This window comes from Oratosquilla oratoria, unplaced genomic scaffold (assembly GCF_046742065.1).
Source record: "Oratosquilla oratoria isolate Oo_2021 unplaced genomic scaffold, ASM4674206v1 SCAFFOLD64, whole genome shotgun sequence".
Lineage (NCBI taxonomy): Eukaryota > Metazoa > Arthropoda > Malacostraca > Stomatopoda > Squillidae > Oratosquilla > Oratosquilla oratoria.
The window spans coordinates 488,120-506,870 of record NW_027467728.1 but is presented as its reverse complement, the minus strand read 5'-3'; the positions used below and the strand labels follow the sequence as shown (position 1 = coordinate 506,870).

At 40.9% G+C, this 18,751-nt stretch overlaps 1 protein-coding gene across 1 annotated transcript in view; it reads right to left on the bottom strand.

Annotated features, from left to right (window-relative positions):
* The window catches only part of LOC143023825 (uncharacterized), a 9,622-nt gene extending 7,756 nt beyond the window's left edge, over positions 1-1,866 (bottom strand). The window contains exons 1-2 of the mRNA XM_076182449.1: positions 1,621-1,866; positions 10-1,435 (exon numbers count right to left, since the gene is read on the bottom strand). Of these exons, the coding sequence (XP_076038564.1) occupies positions 10-683 (674 nt within the window). The 5' untranslated portion in view covers positions 684-1,435; positions 1,621-1,866. The remainder of the gene's footprint in view (positions 1-9; positions 1,436-1,620) is intronic.
* Between the last annotated feature and the right edge of the window lie 16,885 nt (positions 1,867-18,751).

Below are 18,751 nucleotides of genomic sequence, written 5' to 3'. Positions count from 1 at the left end.
GCATCCAACACTCCTCCCCCAGTCATAATCTCAGAACAATAGTCAAAATAATGCAACAATTGTAATACAGTTGAGCGTCCATGTATAAATCCATATTGCTTTGGAGAGATGGCATTGATATCTGTAAGGTGGTTCATGATTGCCTCCCAGATAAAGAACTCCAGATTCTTGCACAAGATTGAAGTTAGGCTTATTGGGCGGTAATTAGATGCAATCTTCTTTGACCCCTTCTTGTAAATAGGTGCAACCAGGGCCTCCTTCCAGTCCAGAGGCAGTTCCCCATAATGTAAGCTTTTCTGATAGAGAACAGTGATAGGCTGTGCGATCAGGTCCGCTAACTCCTTGAAAAGTCTAGGGTGTATTTCATCTGGGCCACAACTCTTGCTAGTATTTATGGAGCTCAATTTTTTGAAAACGTTAGCTCTATTTAGATAGGGTGCAACAGCAACAATATCGGCATGCCCAGGAGGTTGTGGGATAGGCCCAATGGGTTCGCTAGTGAATACCGATACAAATTGCTGCTGCAGTATCTCTGCCTTATCCTTACCATTGTGACAGATGGTTGAGGGGTCTTCTGAGTTTGACAGCAATGGTACTACTCCAGACTTAGTTTTTAATTTGCTATTAGCAAACTTCCAAAATTTCTTGGGCTGTCTTTGATTGTCCTGCAACTTTGCTTTCATGCCTACGCTTTTCTTTGCATTTCATTTGTTTGCATTTATTCCTTAGTCTTGCATATTTTAATTTAAATTCCTCAGCATCCCCCCTGTACTTGTTGGCAATCCACTTGCGATTTGCTTGATCTTTACTTTAATCAGGGCTTTGAGTTCATCTGAAATGGGGAATTCATATTTCCACTTAGGTTTATCTTCACCTGATAGTATTGGTACATATTTAGCCCGTAAGTCCAGTAGTTTGTCTTTGATTATCTTTCAGGTGTCCTCCGTGTTCAGGTCATGTGTATCATTCTCAAAGTTTTGTGTCCACTCAGATTCTAGGAGTGCTTCTCTCATTATTATGATTATGGACAGATGGCATATTAACCAATTAGACTTAAACAAAACCTTTCAGCATAGCTCTGACCACTGACATGAGTCAAACCCATCTCCAATTGACTGGACCATTAAAATGAAAATACCAACCAAATGCTACTGCAAAGGGCAAACAGAAATAAAAGCAAAATAACAGAAATATCAGCAACTGTCAGATGGCATAAGGATAAGGCTATAGCCTTTCTATAAAATTAACTATTTTCCTTATCCATTCTTGATGTTGCCATGCCCATTTCAACATAGGAATTTAATGCAATATCAACAGAAGTCAGTACACTAGACAGGGTTTAACATATACACAAACTCACCCTATACCCATTGGAACATTCCACTTTTTTCCAATTCGACCCATAATCCTTTTAAATGACACTTTAATCACTCATCTGTAAACGAAAATCGATTCACTCTACTGAGCAAATAATTACTTCAAGAACGTTATTCAACATTTATCCTGTCATCACCACCACCTTCAACTTAAATCGACTTATCAAGCAAATTTATATAATACATGTTATTTCAAATGAATTAAGGATTTGTATTTCAATGTTCAAAATAACGTAAAACATACATCCTCTCGCAATCTCTCTTCTGAGAACAACTAATCCACTTGACAATGCTTACAAATGGCGGCTGTCCTAAGATGCATTTTATTATTATCATGAATATCACACCTTTATTGTCAGACATGTCATACAGCTCTAAGAATTCAGGTTCCACGTCTAAGTCATTCAAGAGCTACATCAGAACTGATTCAGAGGCCAAAAAATTGGGTCAGGCCCATTTTGTACCCAACGGGGAAGACCCTTCTCCTTTGTTATCTCGAAGGTCAATCTCCATCCCTCAAGACATGACAATATATGAAGAGATATAAAAGATACACATAACATAAATCCATACTTACACGTAATACTAATAAATATACGAACCGAATAACTATGAGTATGATAATCACATAGAATTCGTTATTCCGTCCCCTATTTCACAATGATGGGACCTGCCTTCAACTTTAATATTGGAACATTCATATTGAGTTAATATGTAAGTTTAGGCTGTTTTACATTAGCTGGACTTATATTAAATTGTGTTTTTAATAAAACATATATAAAACGTGAATATATTCTGTATAAACTTCATATGTTAGCTTCATTTTATATTTAAAATACTTAATTTGATGAAATTGAGTTGTGTGAACAAGTCCGTTTATGTTTGACGCCGTCGTTCACAAATGGTACACAAGTTATAAATGCAATGTGATCTTTTGAAATGTGTAACTGATTTCCACAGCATACATATAGAAATATATATCATGATAAAACATAACCTTGTTGAGATTGTTATCAGATTGCTTCCGATAGCACGAGGAAAATAGAACATGGTCAACATGCAGTTCTTATCTCAAAATAACATACTTATTATATTTCAATTGATTTGATATAATCGAAAATATCAAAAGTATTTGATTACCTGTGGTATACATGGATGTGTGATTCTCGTCTCGTCTTAAATTTTCTCAAGACGCACGAATCCTGACATACCTTGCGGTGCTTATGTGGTAAAGAATATCGATAACTTCCTTGTTTGTACTTGTTAAGAGGATCCCTCATAGCTGAAAGATTTATCAGTGTTAAGTTTGTAATGACTAACTATATACTGTACTTGTGGTTGCAAGTCCAAGTGACGTCCAAGAAAATCCCGAGGCACTACTTAGTCCTGTTAGATTGTGTCAAAACTTTTGACTGGGTTTAACATAAGATTTTAGTACTTAATTTATTATCCATTAGTATATCGGGTAACTTATTGAACCGGACATCTAGTATCTTAACAGAATGCGTGTGTCCATTGATGGCACACTTTAGAGGATCACAATGGAAATAAATGTCAAATGCTTTATTGTGACATCCTCGCAGTTTTATAGTGCATTTTACATATATATATATACACGATAAAAAAGCAGCAGAAATATACGCATTATTTTATTACATATTTTTTCCAGTCACATGCAAATATATGATGTTTGCAGATGATCTGAAAATGTATATGCAACACCCTGCTGATTCTCCCTCTCCTGCCTCCCATAATCTCCAACACAACATAACACTGGTACCAAATGCTGCCTCTTGGGGTTTGCACTTCTCCCTCAACAAATGCGTGCATCTACGATTTAAGCGAGGTCCTGACCTAGATGCAGGTTCAGTATATCACTTGGCAAGGACGGCTCTGAACAGGGCCGAATACCAAAGGGATTTGGGTGTCTTGGTAGACACCAAACTCAGGTTCCATTCACACATCCGAAATGATATTGCCATGGCCGACGAAGTTGCCTCTAATCTTTTAAATTTAACAGTATCTCGCTCACCGTCTGTAGTATTGGCTGCATGTTATTGTGGCAAAGTAGCATGCAGTTAATAATTTAGGGTCTATATGGGGCGGCCCTACAGACAGAGCCACACATCATTTTGTCTGTGATAGAGGATAACTCTGTTCATGGAGAAATGATGACACTTATAAAACGACTATCCCTCCGTTATGCTGTCCTTCAACCCCTTGTTACTGTCATGTACCATTTCTCTGAGTATTCATTTCCTTTTTTCGCCTACCTACCATGTGGTGGGGGAAGAGAATGCTACTACCAGGTCTTTCCACTTGAGTCGTAAAAGGCGAAAAAAAAACGGGACGGGGGATGGGATTAGGAGTCCTACCACCTGTAGACCCCAAAAGGGGACATCATATACTAAATAAAAAGATTCTGTTACAATTATTTCTTTTTCCTGAGGCGAGAGGCGTTTGGGGGTAAACAGGTTACACCGCCAACTATGGTGAAGAAGAACTCGAAGAAGAAGAAGAACTCGAAGAAGAAGAGGAAGAACTCGAAGAAGAAGAAGAAGAACTCGAAGAACACGAAGAAGAGGAAGAAGAAGAACTCGAAGAAGAGGAAGAAGAAGAACTCGAAGAAGAGGAAGAAGAAGAACTCGAAGAAGAGGAAGAAGAAGAACTCGAAGAGCACGAAGAAGAAGAACTCGAAGAAGAAGTAGAACTCGAAGAACTCGAAAAAGAAGAACTCGCAGAACTCGAAAAAGAACAACTCGAAAAAGAACTCGAAGAGGAACTCGAAGAAGAAGAAGAACTCGAAGAAGAAAAACTCGAAGAAGAAGAAGAGGAAGGAGAAGAAGAAGAACAACAACAACATCAACAACAACTCGAAGAAGAAGAAGAACTTGAAGAAGAACTCGAAGAAGAAGAAGAACTCAAAGAAGAAGAAGAAGAAGAACTCGAAGAAGAAGAACTCGAAGAAGAAGAAGAACTCGAAGAAGAAGAAGAACTCGAAGAGGAAGAAGAATGAGGCTAGAAAGGAACGGAGAGAGGCCAAAGCAAAAGATTTAACAATTCGCAAAGTTTTGAAACAAGAAAAGCAAGTAAAAAAAAGTTATTACTTATAGGGAAAAAAAAAATATATATATATATATATATATATATATATATATATATATATATATATAAAGGGTGTTTTGAACGGAAATTTAACACCAGCACAAATCGCCTATATAGATGACTTGCGAGAACAGCTAGATGTTGACAAGAAATAAGAAGCAATATGATTTTGATATTTTATTTTCCTAAAAAGGGGCGTAGCCCAGGGCGCGGAGCGCCCGCGCCTAAGGCGCAGTGCCGCAGGCCAAGCCTCCCGGCGCAGCCGGTGGGCTTGTTCCTAAAAAAAAAAAAAAAGTATAGGCATAAGAGGACCTGGGAGTTATCCAACCAGATCCCTAAAGTTAGGGTCTTTTAATGTGCGTGGATGCGGTACAGATGCGAGTAAAAGGAAAGAGATAGGCAGTATGTTTGTGAGAAGAAAGATGGATGTGCTGGCTTTGAGTGAAACTAAAATGAAAGGAAAGGGCAATTGTGAGTTTGGGAGTGTACCTGGGAGGTACTCAGGAGTGAAGAGGGGACGAGGGCGAGAATGGGTGGCTATACTAATAAGTGAAGAGATAAGTAAGCGGGTAGTGGAGTGGAAGGAGGTTTCGTCAAGGTTGATGTGGATGAAGGTGAAGCTGGGAAGGGAGATGTGGGTTTTTGTAAGTGCGTATGGACCTGGTAGTGAGAAGAGCGCAGAGGAAAAGGAGGCTTTTTGGATATATATAAGTGAGTGCATAGAGGGATTAAGGAGAAATGTCAATGTAGTTGTATTGGGAGACCTTAATGCTAGAGTAGGAAATGAACCAATAGACGGAGTGATTGGGAAGTATGGAGTTCCAGGTAAAAATTGTAGAGGGGAATTGATGGTGGAGATGTGTCTTGAGAGTTGATGATAGCAAATACAGTGTTTAAGAAGAAAGTCAAGTATAAGTACACATGGGAGAGGGTGGTGGATGGAAGGGTGGCAGATAGGCATTAATGGACTATATAGTGGTGACCAGGAGTATGGTAGGAAGAGTTAAGGATGTACATGTTCTAAGGGGAGAGAGTGGGGGAATATCAGATTATTTTCTGGTGGAAAGGTAAATTGAGAGTGGAGAATATGTGGAGAAAGAGGAAAGGGCAGAAGATAGGGAGGTACTTAGAGTGAACTACTTAAATGAGAAAGAAAAGGAGAATGAGTATAAGAAGAAACTGAAGGAGGAGTGGGAGAGAGTAAAGGATAGAGTAGATCTAGGAGTAGAGGAGGAATGGGGATGGTTCAAGGAGGGAGTCATAAAGTGTGCAAAGATGGTGTGTGGAACAAGGAGGGCTGGAGGAAATAGAGGGAAGGGCAGTGAGTGGTGGAATGAGAAAGCAAAGAAAGGTGTAGACGAGAAGAAGCAGGCATTCGTAGATTGGCTACAAATTAGGACGAGGGAATCGTGAGAGGTACAAAGTAAAAAGAAGGGAAGTTAAGCATAAGATAAAGGAAGCAAAGAGGAGAGCAGATGTGAAATGGGGTAAGAGTATGACAAAAAAGAAGAGAGTGGATGTGAAATGGGTTAGAGTATGATAGAAATTTTTGAAAGTAATAAAAAGATGTTTTAGAAGGAAATTATGAGAGAAAGAGGAGGCGAATCAAGTAGAGAAGAAAAGGTAAAAGGTGCAGATGGAGAGATGATAATGGAAGAGAGGGCTGTGAGAGGAAGGTGGGCAGAGTATTTTAGGGAGTTGCTAAATGTGATGAAGGATAGGGAGGGAAAGGTAGTTGCAGTGGGAAGCGCCAAGAAAATGAGAGTGATGAATGAGGAAAATGGAGGAGAAATAGGGAAGGATGAAGTGAAAGCAGCTGTTAAAATGATAAGAACAGGTAAGGTGTGGTTAAGTGCAAACACACTGTTTTTCTATCGGGAGTTTATCACGTAGGTCTACACACAAGTATGGCAGGAAGTGATCTCTCTCAAGCGGATGTTAGGGAGGCCTAGCCTTGGGCATGAGCACGCTCTCCCGATCCCTTTTCTGATACACTGTTGCCAGGCGGAGAAAAGACCAGGCAAAACAATACAGACAACACATCTGGGTATATACATACGAATATACAGAAACAAAAGAACAATTACATATAATGAGGAATATGCATGCAAAATGGTTAAGGGTAACGTTATACTAAATACCTTAATGCCATGGCACGTAAAATTGGACGTATATATAATCTGTTATATAATTGTGTATAGGGCACTTATATAATGTAATGACTACATATGCTTATGTTACGTACTCGCATGTACATTAACTCACCTTTTTCTATTGCACATGGGCCGTGATCATGGAATCACGAGTTAAAGACAAGTTCACGCCTACAATTGTCCGGATCAGGGAAAGGCAGGAGTTCAATCTTCTCTTGTTTATTCTGCTTAGCGAACATGAGGATTTTACACGTGTGTTCAACACCAATGCTAGGCTTACTCTATGCGATTCGGGGTATGGCAGGCGACGCCGGGACCCCCCCTGGCGTCCCCCCATGCATACCCTCGCTACATCTCCCCGAACCACGCATCACTTACACGCATACCACCATCCAGGCACACTATGCAACATTCATACATGCAATTTCGCCACATTATCCCCCTCTACAAAGCTTGACGACCCGTCAGCTTTCACCTACAAACTTACAAAAGAAAAAAAACAAAACTCTGTATCAAAAAAGAAATAAAACATCACTTCTACATTTGGAAAACATTACATATACTAAGAACACTTAATTAATCACATACAATGACATATCCAAACAACAAATAACATCAAATGGCATATCCTAACACATTAATAACATCAAATGTCAATCACATAGTCCGTTAACCACGCTGGTAGTTTCCTATTTCTGGGAAGTCGACCAGGTCTCTGGTCTCTCTCTACTCCATCTTCACTTTCTTTCTCCGAGTCTTCATGTGTTACACCTTCGTCACTTTCAGTGTCACTATCACTTTCAACACCAGGACTATGATCACCATCATTACAACTACTACTACCACTGTCACTGTCTCTCTTACACTTCGCGTCTGCCTCGGTGGTGCTGTGAGCGACGGTTACTTTCCGCACAGCCACCTCAGGTTCCCGCCTTGAGCAATGCACACACTCGGGTGGGCAGGGACGGCGACGCTGTCGGCGTTGTTATGCACCCGGCCAGGTCGGTGCTAGATCTCATAGTTGTACTGCTCCAGTTTTCCAATCCACCTGGCCAGCTGTCCTTCCGGTTCCTTCATCGTCTTCAGCCATCTCAAGGCGGCATGATCCGTTCGAATGGTGAAGCGCGTACCATACAGGTAGTGATGGAAGTGAGCGAGTGCTTTCATCACCGCTGCCAACTCCTTCCGTGTGACGCAGTAGTTCCTTTCCGCCTTGTTAAACTTAGCACTGTAGTAACTCACCACATACTCCTTTCCATCACGAAGCTGTGACAGCACGGCTCCCACACCCTCTTGGCTCGCGTCCGTGTCCACAATGTACGGCAAGCCCATTTGTGGGTAGGGAAGCACTGGCGCTTCCACCAACGCTCGCTTCAGTGCCACGAAAGCTTGCTGGCACGCCTCGCTCCACTCGAAAACTGCTCCCTTCCTCGTCAGATGGTGCAGTGGGGCGGCGATAGTGGCGAACCCTGCCACAAACCTCCGGTAGTATCGTGCACAAGCCCAGGAAACTGCGCAGCTCCGAGACATTCTGAGGGACTGGCCATCCTTCCACAGCGGTGACCTTGAGTGAGTCCGTCCTCACACCTTCCCTTCCGACGACATGTCCCAAAAACGGCACTTCTGACTTGAATAGAGTGCACTTCTTTGGATTCAGCTTCAGGCCAGCCTTCCTCATTCGGCTGAACACTTCTGTGAGCCTAGCCAGCTCCTCCTCGAAGCTGTTTCCAAACACCAGCACGTCGTCTAGGTAGACGACTGCCGCCTTCCATTGCATACCGTCGAGTACACGTTCCATAAGACGCTCAAAGACTCCAGGGGCGTTCATGAGGCCAAAGGGCATCACGTTCCAGTGCCACAGGCCTTGCCCAATCGAGAAGGCTGTCTTCTTTTTATCCTCAGGCGCCATCTCGACTTGATGATAGCCTGACTTCAAGTCCAGCGTGGAGAACAACTGGACCCCACTGAGAGAGTCTAACGTCTCGTCGATGCGGGGGAGAGGATAAGCATCAGGGACAGTGACGGCGTTCAGCGCCCGGTAATCTACGCAGATCCTACGGCTTCCGTCTTCTTCGTCACTAGGACTACCGGCGAGCACCACGGGCTGTCTGACCGCTCAATCACTCCCGTTGCTACCAACTCTCGGACAAGCTTTTCCATTTCTTCTCTCTTTGCTGGTGGGACCCGACGAGGCGCCTGCTTGATGGGAGGACTATCTCTGGTAAAGATGCTGTGCTGAACCAATGACGTGCGACTCAAGTCCATGTCTCCACTGCTGAACACGTCACGGTATTGTGCAAGTAATGCCTTCATTCCACTCGCCTGCTCAGCTGTCAACTGCGTGATACTCCTCTCCGCCAAGTCTTCCAAATACTCAGGCAGGCCTTCTGGTAGGTCCTTTTGTTTCTTCTCCTCCTTCGGTGACTCCATCTTGCTGTTAGCGGTGGCGATAGTGGTGGATGCGGTGTGGTGCATGGTCGTAGTAGCAGAGGTGCGGGACACTCTTCCTTTCCGTGCTTTACCTTTTCTGGGTGACTTGACGGCCTGAGATCTCTGCCCTCTGGGTTCCCTTACCTCATCCCTCGTGGCGAGCTCTCCATTAGGATTCAAAGGCACTTCATAGCCTCTCACTGACATCCTACCCTCCTGGAGATCAACACACGCCCCCACGCGATTAAGGAAATCCAACCCCAACAGGCATTCATCTTCCATCTCCGCCACAAGCACAGGCAGGCGTTCAGTCACCCTGCCTACAGCCAGATTCACCCACACCGGTCCCTTCACCGGTACACAGTCTCCTGTAACACCGCACAGTTGCTGACCCACGCACTTCACACCACGTTCTGGTAGGACTCCCTCTCGTACGAAGGTCCTCTCTGCCCCCGTATCCACTACCATCTCCACTTGGCGTCCATTGATACTCCCTGTCACCTTGATGGCGTCGGACGCCGCCACCTGGCGACACCCTTAGTTGGCTTGGGGCGCCCGAGTGCTCTGCTGGGAAGGTGCCCCGGCCCCCAGCTGCTTCAAGTTTCCCGCCGACGGCGTCACCCCCTTGGGCTGGCGGCACTCAGGGGAACTGTGTCCTCGTATTCCACAATTCCAGCAGCAGGGCTCGAACACCGGTCGCATTCTGTCCTCCAGCGACCGTGCCCTCCTCTTGCAGTCGTGCTTTTTGTGACCTACCTGACCACAGTTGAAGCACGATCCTTTGAAAGGCTTGGAGCTCACCTTCCCCCCAGGGTGAGATGGTTTGCTACTTGCCTGCGCACGCCTGGCCCAAGCACGGCTCGGACGACGCTTCCACGCGTCGCTGGGAGGGGAAGCAGCAGGGCTGACGCTCATGAGAAAGGCTTCAAACTCCGCTGCCCTTGCCAAAGCCTCTCTCACGTTCTTGGGCGCAGCCTGCTTCACGTGGATCTGTAACTGCCTATCGTGAAGAGCGTCCACGAAGCAGTCCTTGGCCAACATGTCCACGGTGTCCTCCGTGGCCATGGGGTAAGCGCCCCTCACTAGCGCTTCCACGTCCTGCGCTAGTAAGGGAAGGGCCTCGTCCTTCCCTCGCCTCCTCGTCTTCAGTTGAGCCCGGAACACCTCCGGTTGCCGCCTCCTGCCGAAACGACGCCGGAGAGCCCCAACCACACTGTCGTAACATCACTTACACGCATACCAACCATCCAGGCACACTATGCAACATTCATACATGCAATTTCGCCACACTTACTTATAAAAAATATTTACAATGAATATATGTTGATATTAAGTACCCGTGTATAATAAAGAAGTATTACATATACAATAAAGGAGATACATATACAATAAATATATACAATAACTAAGTAAGGAAGGACTTGCCACAGAGGCACCTGGTCTGGATGGATGCCATGCAGAATGTCTGAAGAAAGGAGGTCCAGTTATGGTGGACTGGCTGGTGAGGTTATTTAATGTTTGCTGGAGAGAGGGTAGAGTACCGGAGGACTGGAGGAATGCCCATATAGTTACACTTTACAAGGGAAAGGGGACAAATGTGAGTGTAGTAGTTTCAGAGGGGTCAGCTTGTTAAGTGTAGTTGGGAAGGCTTATGGGAGGGTCTTAATTGAGAGGATTAGGAGAGAAACAGTGTGGGTTTAGGACAGGTAGGGATTGCGTAGATCAGATTTTTGTGGTAAGACAGATATGTGAGAAAGCTATAGGAAAAGGTAAGGGTATATTTTGGGCTTTTATGGATCTGGAAAAGGCTTATGACAAGGTAGATAGGAAGGCACTGTGGGAGGCTATGGATATATATGGGATAGGAGGAAAGCTGCTAATAGCAGTATAGAGTTTTTACGAGAGTAGTAGAGCTTGTGTCAGGATTGGAAATGGAGAGAGTGAGTGGTTTGAGGTAAAGGTGGGACTTCGTCAGGGTGTGTTAGGTCGCCTTGGTTGTTCAATCTTTACATGGATGGGGTGGTGCGAGAGGTGAATGCAATGGTAGTGGGTCAGGGGTTGAAGATTATTAAAGGAAATAGAGAAAAGTGGGAGGTGTGCCAGTTGTTGTTTGCTGACGACAATGCCTTTGTGGCAGGATCAGAGGAGGGATTGAGGAAGTTAGTGACATAGTTTGAGAAGGTGTGTGAAAGAAGGAAGCTGAAGATAAATGTGGGTAAAAGTAAGGTCATGAGATGTACAAGGGGAGGGAGTGACAGCATGCTCGAAGTGAGCATTAAGGGAGAAAGACTGGAGGAAGTGGGTAGTTTTAGATACTTGGGTGCGAATGTGGCGGAAAGGGAGGAGTGGCGGTGTAGGTAGAATGTAGATTGAGAGAAGCGAGTAAATGCCTTGGTGGATTGAAAAGTGTAATGAGAAATAGACATCTGGGAATGGATGCTAAGAGGAGTTTATATGAAGGAGGGATTGTGCCAACAGCATTGTACGTTGCAGAAACATGGAACATGAGAGAGGAAGAGAGAAGGAGTTTGATTGTGTTTGAGATGAAATGTCTGGGAAGTATGATGGGGGTTACTAGGCTGGATTAGAGTGAGAAATGAGGAGGTGAGGAGGAGAACAAGGGTGGAAAAGGAGCTGGGAGATAGGGTTGATGAAAGAGTATTAGGATGGTTTGGACATATGGAAAGAATGAGTGAAGAAAGACTAGTAAAAGAGTGTAGAAGGCAGAGGTGGAAGGAGTGAATATGAGGGGGTGTCCTAGGGTGAGATGGATGGATGGGGTGAAAGGGGGCATTACAAAAGAGAGGAATGTCTGTTGAGGAAGGGACGGGAGAGGACAGAAGATAGGGGTGAATGGAGAGTTGTGTATAGATGATGCTGTGGTGCATGGGGGGGAGTGGGGGGTGATGGGGGTGAGGAAGTAATATATGAGAAAAAAAAATTGACGCTGCCCAAAGGGATTACTCCCGTCTTCTCCATTTCTGCATGGGGGGACGGAGAGGGGGGGCCGCCGAATTTATGAAGCGGCCTTGCTGTGGGTGTGTTGTGTCTTCCAACACTGCTTCTCCCCCCGGGCCGTCGACAGGTTGCAGGGTCGACCCGTCACCCTGGTGGTGCCACGATACGCGGGGGGGTGGCGGGTGGGGGGAAGTGGAATATATAGAGAATGGAATGGATAGGAGTGTTTTCTATGCCTTTTTCTTTTTGGCTACCCCCCGTGTAGGGGGAAAAAGCCTTTGGTATATGTATGCATTTCTGATGTTATGCCTTTGTTGAGATTTGCCTCCCCAGTTTGGAGTACTGGGTTCCTGGGTGACTTTACGACTGTTAGAATCTGTCTAATGTCATTTCCAGATTGTGTGTGTGTATTTACCTAGTTTGTATTTACCTAGTTGTATTTTACGGGAAGGGGAGCTATGCTCGTGGGATCCCGTCTTCATATCTCATTTTATCTAAACTATTTTTAAATTCATGTATTGATTTTGCACACACTACTTTCTCATCTAACTTTTTCCAACTGTCTATTACTCTATGAGGAAAGCTGTTCTTTTTCACATCTCTTCTATAGCTGTCTTTTTTTATTTTCTTTCCGTGTCCTCTTGTATTTCTATCATCCCTTTTTATCAGATTCTCTCTATCAGTAATTTCTATGCCTTTCATGATTCTGTAAATAGCTATCAAATCTCCTCTCTTTCTTTGCTCTAGTGTCTGTAGTTCAAGTTTTTCTAGTCTATCTTCATATGATAGTTTTGAGAGTGTTGGTGCCAATTTTGTAATTGCTCTTTGTATTCTTTCAATTTTCTTTATACATTTTTTAGTATTTGGTGACCACATCATTGCTGCATATTCCAATCTTGGTCTTATCAGAGTGATTAGAATTTTCTTCATCATTTCTTCATCCAGGTATGTAAATGCCACTTTGATTGTTCTTATTAAATTATAAGTTTCTCCAAAAATCTTATTTATATGTTTCTCAAGTGACATATTATTCATAACAATTACTCCCATGTCCTTCTCATTTTCTACTTTTTTTATTCCTTCTTCCCCCAATTTATATGGTCCTGTTATTCTGTTTTTGCTTTTTCCAAATTCCATTATACTACACTTTTGTATTAAACTCCATCTCCCACTTCCTACTCCATTCCCATACTTTATTTAGATCACTCTGTAGTGACTCACAATCTTCTTCCGTGTTCACTTTTTTCAATAGTTTTGCATCATCTGCAAAAAAGCTCATATAACTTTCAATTTCTTCATCCATATCATTAATAAAAATTCTTCATCCATATCATTAATATATATAGCAAACATTATTGGGGCCAGAACTGTTCCTTGTGGAACACCGCACATTACTTCATCCCATTTTGAGTGTTTGTCTCTTATCACTACTCTCATTTTTCTTCCTTGCAAAAAATCTTCCACCATTTAAGCAGTTTGCCCTGTATTCCTCCTTCAGTTTCTAATTTCTTAAGCAACTTTCTTATGTGGTACTTTGTCAAAAGCTTTTTTTTAGGTCTAGAAATGCACAATCAGCCCATCCATCTCTTGCTTGTATTATATCTATTAGCCTTGAATAGAAACATATTAAATTGGTGACGCATGATCGTCCATGTCTGAATCCAAATTGCCCTTGGATTTAACACGTTGTTGTTTTTTTCTAAATATTTTACCCATCTTTTTTTTGACAATTCTTTCACAAATTCTTGCTATTGTACTTGTTAGAGAGACTGGTCTATAGTTTGTAGGGTCTTCTTTATTACCTCCTTTATATATAGGTACTATATTTGCTTTTTTCCAATCTTCTGGAACTTTTCCTTCTTTCAAGGAACTGTTTATTATTCTATGTATTTTGTCTGCCAGTTCATTCCTTGCATTCTTTCAAAATCTAGTTTGCTATTTCATCTGGTCCATGCGATTTTCTGACATCAAGATTACTCAAGTGTTTCAATATTTCGTTCTTTGTTACTTCTATTTACTTCATGGGAGGGACTTTCTCTTTCCATTCGATCTCTTCAGTTTGTATGTTCTCCCTTGTAAACACTGATTTTAAAATGTTTGTTCATAATTTCCGCCATTTCCATTTCCTTTGTGTATTCAACTCCTCCTTGTCTTAATTTCTCCAAGTCTTGTTTGTTTTTCAATTTGTTGTTTACAAATCTGTAGAATAGTTTTGGTTGATCTTTACATTTTTCTATGATATCTTTTTCATAATTTTTCTCTTTTCCTCTCTGCACGTTTGTACATATTAATTTCTATAACAAGTATATATTTTCCATTTTCAGGCCTTCTGTCTTTTTTCTATCTGGTCCAAGCTTTGTAACTTTTGTCTTTTAAGTCTCTACAACTTTTATTGTTCCAGCATTTTACATATTCTTTTTCTTGTTTTTGTCTTGGGACATACTTTTCCACTCCTTTTTTGTAAATTTTTGTCAAAATATTCCACTTCCCTTCCACTGTTGTTTCTTCTTTGAATATTTCTTCCCAGTTTTCTTTTTGAAAGAATTCTCTTATTTTATCAAAGTTTGTTTTTTCATACATCATTCTTCCTTTTCTGTATTGTTCATTTCTTTTCATGTATTTTTCTTCATTAAGTTCCAGTTCAATCAATATGTGGTCACTTTTACTTATTGGTGTTTTATATTCAATCTTGTCCACTATTCTAGGTTCAGATGTAATTATTAGGTCTAGTCTCGATGGTTCTTCCTCATTTCTATACCTAGTGTTCTCCTGTATCCACTGTGTCATTGTATTGTCAGTAATCATCTCAAGTAGAGCGTTTCCCCATGAGCCGTCTCCACCCTTTACTGTCATCTCTTCCCAGCAGATTTCTTTGCATTTAAAGTCGCCCATCATAACTATTCTTCCTCCCTCTTCCATTATTTTGTTTAATGTTATCTTTGTGTCCTCTAACATACTTTTATGTTCACTCTCTTCCCACGAGGCTGTTTTCGGAGGCACATAATTTATTACAAACTTTCTGCTCTCCTTATCTATGTCTTCCACTTCGATCATAATCATCTCTACTGTATTCTTTCCATATGTGACACACCTCACGTTTATATCCTTCTTAGTCAGGAACATAACTCCCCCCCCCCTTGCTTTGTCTCTCTGTTTCTAATCCAATATTTTACATATGCATCATGTCCTAACACTGTTGGGTGGTAGTGGACCTTTATTAATTTTATTTCTACAATTCCCATTATGTCCTGGGTTCTTATCCTTCAAATAATCCATTCATTTCATTCAATCCTGTTATTAATCCATGCTATATTTGTGTAAGACACTCTATAGTTTTCTGCCACTTCCATTGTGTTCTCTGTTTCCCTTTTGTTTTTCTCTTGTATGTCGAATTTCCTTAGTTTCATGTTTCACTACTCTCCAATAGAATCTCTCTTTTTCTGACTCTGTTCTGATTCGTGTTTTTTTTCCTTAGCTTCAAGTCTTTTCTCTAATTCTTCCTCTCTTTCCACTTTATTCATTTACATTTATATCCAGACCTTTTTATATTGTTCACTTGTTGCTAGTTTCCCTGTTTTGGATAAGATATTCTCTGCCGTCATTTGTGACCTGAATTTAATCTTAATTGGTCTGGTCATATCTGTACTATACTTTCCGAGTCTAAACTTCTCTTCGATTTGTTTCATTATTTCTGGTTCATCTTCCTGAACTAATTGTAGTAAACTGCTTACTTTTTCATTTTCCTCTTTGATTCTTGAGGTTCTATCTGGGTTATGTTTCTCTTCCATTCCTAATATAATTATACATTTCTTTTTGTCTGCTAAGTCTCTTACAATATTCTCCTTCTGTATCATCACTTTGATAACTGAGTATTCAGTTTGTTCTTTCATTTGCTGTTTAATTATATCAGTGAATGCAACTTTACTGTTTTCTTGGATTGTCTTCCAACCCTTAGCTTTTTTAGCTATGGCCTCTTTTTTTTTTTTTTTTTTTATTCCTCTTAAATTCTTCATTCTCCTCTTTTACTTCTGTTAAACTGTCTTTTTAGTTCTTCTAATTGTCCTTAATTAAGGTTTTTGTTTGCCTTCTCTTAGTGTTTCCAATCTTTCAACCATCGTTTCAGCAACATTATTTGACATGCTACCGATCCTACTCTCCCAATGTTCAGTCATTTTGTTCACAGTTTTTCTTCGAGTCCTTGCCAGTCGGGGGAGGTTGGTATCCCCCCCCCCCCCTCCTTAAAATCATGGAATTAATTATCCTCATCTTCTATTGTGCTACTCATAATCTATATTTCTAATCTTTACATTTTTACTAGAACCCTTCATTCGGACTTCACTAAACTGGTCCCGGGCCCTCTTTTTGTGTTTACATGGCGTCTGACTGCCTGGTCCAAGACCTCTCCTTCCTCAGATTTCCTTCCAATTTCCCTCAGTAATATCCCTCCCCTTCTCCTTTTTCCTCACTTTCCCACTACACCACGAGCAAATTCCCTCCCCCCCTGTAAATACAGCATAGGTACTCTTTTCCTTTGCGTTGGGATCCAACGAAAAATTTCACTTTTTCTTCAGAAAAACGCTCCTCTAACGCCGGTCCCACCACTGATGACATATTGTGTGTCTGTGTGTGTGTGTGTGTGTGTGTGTGTGTGTGTGTTGGTGTGTGTGTGTGTGTGGGTGTGTGTGTGTGTGTTGGTGTGTGCTTGTGTGTTGTGTGTACTTTACTTAGTTGTAGTTACCTAGTTGTATGTTACGGGAAGGGGAGCTGATGCTCCGTGGGGTCCCGTCTTCATATCTCATTTTATTTCTAAAACTATTTTTTTAACATCATTGGTGAATTGTTTTTGCATCACAACCACTTTCTCACGTTCTAACTTGTTCCAACTGTCTATTGCTCTGTGGGGAAAGCTGTTCTTTTTAAAATCTCTTCTATAGCTGTCTTTTTTTATTTTCTTTCCGTGTCCTCTTGTATTTCTGTCATCTCCATTTTATCAGATTCTCTCTATCAGTAATTTCTAATGCCTTTCATGATTCTATAAATAAGCTATCAAATCTCCTCTCTCTCTTCTTTGCTCTAGTGTACTGTAGTTTAATGTTTTTGTAGTCTCTCTTCATATGATAATATTGAGAGTGTTTGGGTGCTAATTTTGTAATTGCTATTTGTATTCTTTCAAGTTATTTTATATACATTTTTTTTTGTACTTGGTGACCATATCTGTTGCTCGCTTATTCCAATCTTGGTCTTATCAGGGTGATTAGTATTTTCCTCTAACCAATTTCTTCATCCAGGTACTGTAAATGCCATCTTTGATTGTTCTTATTAGATTATAAGTTTCTCCAAAAATCTTATTTATATGTTTCTCAGGTGACAAATTATTCATAACAATTGACTTTCCCAGGTCCTTTCTCCATTTTCTACTTTTTTTATTCCTTCTTCTTCCCAAATTGATATGATCCTGTTATTGCTGTTTTTGCTTCTTCCAAATTCCATTATACTACACTTTTTTTGCTATTGAACTCTATCTCCCACTTCCTTTACTCCCAATTCTTGTACTTTATTTAGATCTCTCTGTAGTGATTCACAATCTTTCCTTCAGTTTTCACTCTTTTCAGTAATTTTGCATCATCTGCAAAGAAGCTCTATATAACTTTTCAATTCCTTTCATCCATATCATTAATAAATATAGCCAAACATTATTGGGGCCAAAAACTGTTTACCTCTAGCGGGACACCGCTTATTCACTTCATTCCATTTTGAGTGCTTGTCTCTTATCACTACTCTCATTTTTTCTTTCTTGCCAAAATGTCTTTCCATCCAATTTAGCAATTTACCCTGTATTCCTCCTTCATATTCCTAATTTCTTAAGCAACTTCTTATGGTGGTACTTTGTCCCAAAAGCTTTTTTTTTAGGTCTAGAAATTGCACAATCAGCCCAATCCATCTCTTTCTTGTATTATATCCTATTAGCCTTGAATAGAAACAATATTAAATTTGGTGACGCCATGATCGTCCTTGTCTGAATTCCAAATTGCCTAGTATTTAGTACGTTGTTTTTTTTCCAAGTAATTTTACCCATCTATTTTTGATAATGTCTTTCACATATTTTTGCTATTGTACTTGTTAGAGAGACTGGTCCCTATAGTTGGTAGGTTCTTCTTTATTTCCTCCTTTATATATAGGTACTATATTTGCTTTTTGTCCAATCTTCTGGAACTTTTCCTATCTTTTAAGGAACTGCTTATTTAGACTATGTATTTTGTCTCCCAGTTCATTCCTGCATTCTCTCAAAATCCAGTTTGCTATTTTCATCTGGTCCATGCGATTTTTCTGACATCGAAGATTACTCAAGTGTTTCATTATTTCATTTCTTGTTACTGCTGTCTCTTTCACAGGGGGAACTCTCTGCTCCCATTCGATATCTATTGGTTGTATGTTCTCCCTTGTTAAATACCACTGATTTAAAAAGTGCTTGTTCATAATTTCTGCCATTTTTATTTTCTCTGTGTATTCGACTCCTACTTGTCGTAGTTTCTCTAATTCTTGTTTGGTTTTCAGTTTGTTGTTTACAAATCTGTAAAAGGATTTGGTTGATCTTTACATTTTTTTTCTGACATCTTTTTCGTTATTTTCTCTTTTCCTTCTCTGCACACTTGTACATATTCTTTTCTATATAAATGGTTTATATTTTAAAAATTTTCAGTTTTTTTTTGTCTTTTTTCTATTTTTATC